We start from the raw sequence: 3,494 nt of genomic DNA on the forward strand, positions 1-3,494 counted from the left end.
CCAAGTAATGCATTTCAGACTCTTTTGTTGACTATGATGGTTACTCCATTTCTTCTAAGGGATTCTTGCCCACAGTAGTAGACATAATGGTCATCTGAATTAAATTGGCCCATTCCCATTATTCACTTTGTTCATTGATGCCTAAGATGTGGATGTTCACTCTTGCCATTTCCTGCTTGACCACGTCCGGTTTACTTGATTCAAGGACCTAACTTTCCTAGTTCCTATGCAATATTGTTCTTTACAGTTCAGACTTAACTTTTACCACCAGACACATCCACAAGTGAGCATCGTTTCTGCTTTAGCCCAGCCACTTCATTCTTTCTGGAAGGATTAGTAGTTGCCCTCCACTCTTCACCAGTAACATATTGGACAAATTCCAACCTGGGGAGCTCATTTTCTGGTGTCATATCTTTTTACCTTTTCCTATTGCCCATGGAGTTCTAGAGGCAAGAATACTAGAGTGTGTTGCCATTTTCTTCCTCCAATGGACCACAATTTGTCAGAACTCTCCACTAAGATCCATCTGTCTTCAGTGGCCCTGCATAGCATGGCTCATAGCTTCACTGAGTTATGCAAGCACCTTCACCACAACAAGGCTGTGATCCATGAAGGGGGCAAGTAGCAATTTTGCTCAAGCAATGAAACTACATTGGTACAGCACCTGAAATTGAAATCACCACCTGGTCAAGCTAATGCAAATACACTGTCATTCTCCAAGACCATCTGTCTTCTGCACAGGCCAAATAGGCTACTTTAATGGGAGTATGGAGTAAATCGTCACTCCTGCATGTTTGTAGCCCTTGATAGTGCTGCAAATCTCTGAAATCCCAGTCAGGTATGTGCAAGGCTTTTGGTTTACTATATTTCTAGATAGAGGCAACTCTAATTGCTTCCATTTGGCCATCCCTACCAAAATAGCCCTCACTCTGCAGGTCAGGGAACAGATGTGTTGTGGAGTCTGCCAGTTGCTGAATATGTCTACCCTAATTTAGCATTCCAGAACTGTGTAGATAAGCATGGGATTGGTTTGGGTACACACCAGCCCCAATGGAGATGAGCCTGAGTTGAAATTTCATAGGTCCCTTGACCTCCATAAGCTCCTACTATGACTGATAGACCATAGTGACACTTGGCCATCTTGGATTTAGTGTGAGATCAGAGTCAGTGTCCAATAGTCCAATAGTCACCAAAAGGTATTCTCCTAATTCAAAATCACACTGACTAAAAACCTCTAGGTCCCTTTCAGGAAGGCTGGGAAACAGACTAACAATATATATTTCAGTAAAGTGTACCGAGGCATGACGGACACCTACTTCTGGATTTCAAAACTTACTCCAAAGCTACAGTTAACAAAACTGTGTGGTACTAGCATAAGGATAGTCACATAGATCAGTGAAATAGAATTAACAGTATGGAAATAAACCCATAAATCTATTCATAGACATAAATCCCAAAGGGTGGAAAAGAGAAACCTGTACAGGAATGTCCACCACAGCACTATTCCCAGTATGCACAAAGGAGAAGTCACCCAAATGTCCATTCACTGCCTAGTGGATACAAAACATGTGTAGTCTAGCCATACAGTGGAATACTATTCAACCAGGAAAAGGAAAGAAGTACTGATTCATGCTACTGATTCATTCATATGTGCATGAACCCTATGCTCAGTGACAGAAGGCCACATATTTATTGTATGCCTCCATCTCTAGGAAGTCTCCAGAATAGGCAAAGGGCTGTGGACAGGAAGCTGATGAGTGGTTGCCTGAGGACTATGGGGTGGGGTGGGGTAGGGGAAACTGCAGGAGGGGGCAATGGGGAGTGATTGCCTGGCCAGGTACAGGGGTTTCTCTTTGCAGTGGTGCCAACATTTTGGAACTAGATACAGTCATGATGGTGGCCCAGCACTGCCAGTGTATACTCGGTGCCACTGGGTGGTCTGCTGCCTTTTCTGTACAAAGGTTCTGTGAAGTGGAAAGGGAGAATTTCGACAGAGAGGGTCCAGTGGGCAGGGTGAGAAGGATCCTGCCAGCGTCATTTCTTTGCAGGTCCAGCCCTGTGGGGGTTGGGGGGGTGGGGTGGGGAGCGCGAGAAACAATGACCTCACTGGGTCTACGTGTCACAGAGCATGCGTCCTGACCAATGAGGCGCCGGCCCGTGGTTTCTAGGATACGGAGTAGAGATCTGAGAGTAGCAGTTGTCTTGAGACGTTGGAACCAACTGGTTCATCTCACCGCATCTCATCTTACAGCACCTCATCTCATCGTACCTTATCCCACCGCACCTCTCCCCACCGCACTGCAGAGCGAGGCTTCGGAGAAAGCGGGCTCAACAGCCAGCATGCCGAAGAAAAGGGGCCGTCAAAGGTCATCTCGTCACCGCTCCCGCACCGCCCGAGCTGAGCTGGCCTTCTCCGTGAGCCACATAGAGCACCTCCTGCGCAAAGGCCACTACGCCCAGCGCCTCAGCCAGAATGCACCAGTCTTCCTAGCAGCGATCATTCAGGACCTGACGTCCAAGGTCCTGGAGCTGGCAGGCAACGAGGCCCAGAATAGTGGTCAAAGGTGTATCACCCCCGAGTTGGTGGACATGGCGATGCACAACAATGCTCTGCTCAGCGGCTTTTTTTGGATGACAAACATCTCCCTGGAGGCCCCGGGTCCACACTAGGTGCCCAACTACACCTGGGTACCCAGTGCCCAGTCCCTGGCCCCCAGACAGGCCTCCTCCGGCTGTCCGGTGCCAGGCCTGCTCACCGACTGATTGCACAGGCCGGTGCCTTGGGCCCAGTAATGTCAAATCAATAAAGAGTTTCAAGATATCCTTGTGTGTGCTTCAGTCACTTGGCCTGGAAGGTGGTGGTGGGACACGCTTTGTTGGAGGGATGGGGGTCGGGGGTCTGGTTGGAGCTGAGGGGGAGTGTTGTGGGTGTGGGTGGAGTCGGGGATGGCAGGCAAAAAGGAGAAGTAGCTCACGGTGATAGTGCATGGTGTGGCCCTGGGTGGGAGAGGCTGGCTACAGCAGAGGTGGGGGTGGAGTGGGGTCTTGGGGGAGGCGAGGGAATGGAAGGCTCCCCCATTGGCTCTGAGCAAGTGGGAGCCAGGCCAAGTCCGCAGAGGGACAGGGGTCCTGGTGGTGACGCTCAGGCCTATGAGGGCGGTGTTGTAATAGGGCGAAGACGGCAAAGTGACGGACAAAGCCATGGCATGGAATGCAGGGGTGGGTGGACAGTGTGCTTAACATGAATTCCCATGGGGGCGGGGGCCTAGACAGTAAGACTGTGGTGGGATGGGGATTGGGGTGGGCAGGACACAACCAGCACGTATGCAAGGTCAGAATCAGGGTCACGTGGGGTCGAGTTAACTTTTTGGTCATGTTTGTTTAGAGATGCCAGGAGATGCCCTGCTTGGCAACCTGCATAAAAAAGGTCACCTAGCAACGGCGGGCCATGCCACCACCCTCAATTTGCATATACGACATTTGCGGGGCCAGGC

General features: G+C 50.1%; 1 protein-coding gene across 1 annotated transcript; it reads left to right on the forward strand.

The window, feature by feature from the left end:
- The first annotated feature begins 2,340 nt into the window (after nucleotides 1–2,340).
- Nucleotides 2,341–2,670, forward strand: LOC133051546 (histone H2A-Bbd type 2/3-like). Its single transcript, XM_061136052.1, has one exon. The coding sequence runs from the start codon at nucleotides 2,341–2,343 to the stop codon at nucleotides 2,668–2,670; it is 330 nt and encodes a 109-aa protein (XP_060992035.1).
- Nucleotides 2,671–3,494: the final 824 nt, after the last annotated feature.

Source organism: Dama dama, chromosome X, assembly GCF_033118175.1.
Source record: "Dama dama isolate Ldn47 chromosome X, ASM3311817v1, whole genome shotgun sequence".
Lineage (NCBI taxonomy): Eukaryota > Metazoa > Chordata > Mammalia > Artiodactyla > Cervidae > Dama > Dama dama.

What these genes read in the sequence shown, in the direction of transcription:
- LOC133051546 (XM_061136052.1), top strand. Translation starts at nt 2,341, where the DNA reads ATGCCGAAGAAAAGGGGCCGTCAAAGGTCATCTCGTCACCGCTCCCGC.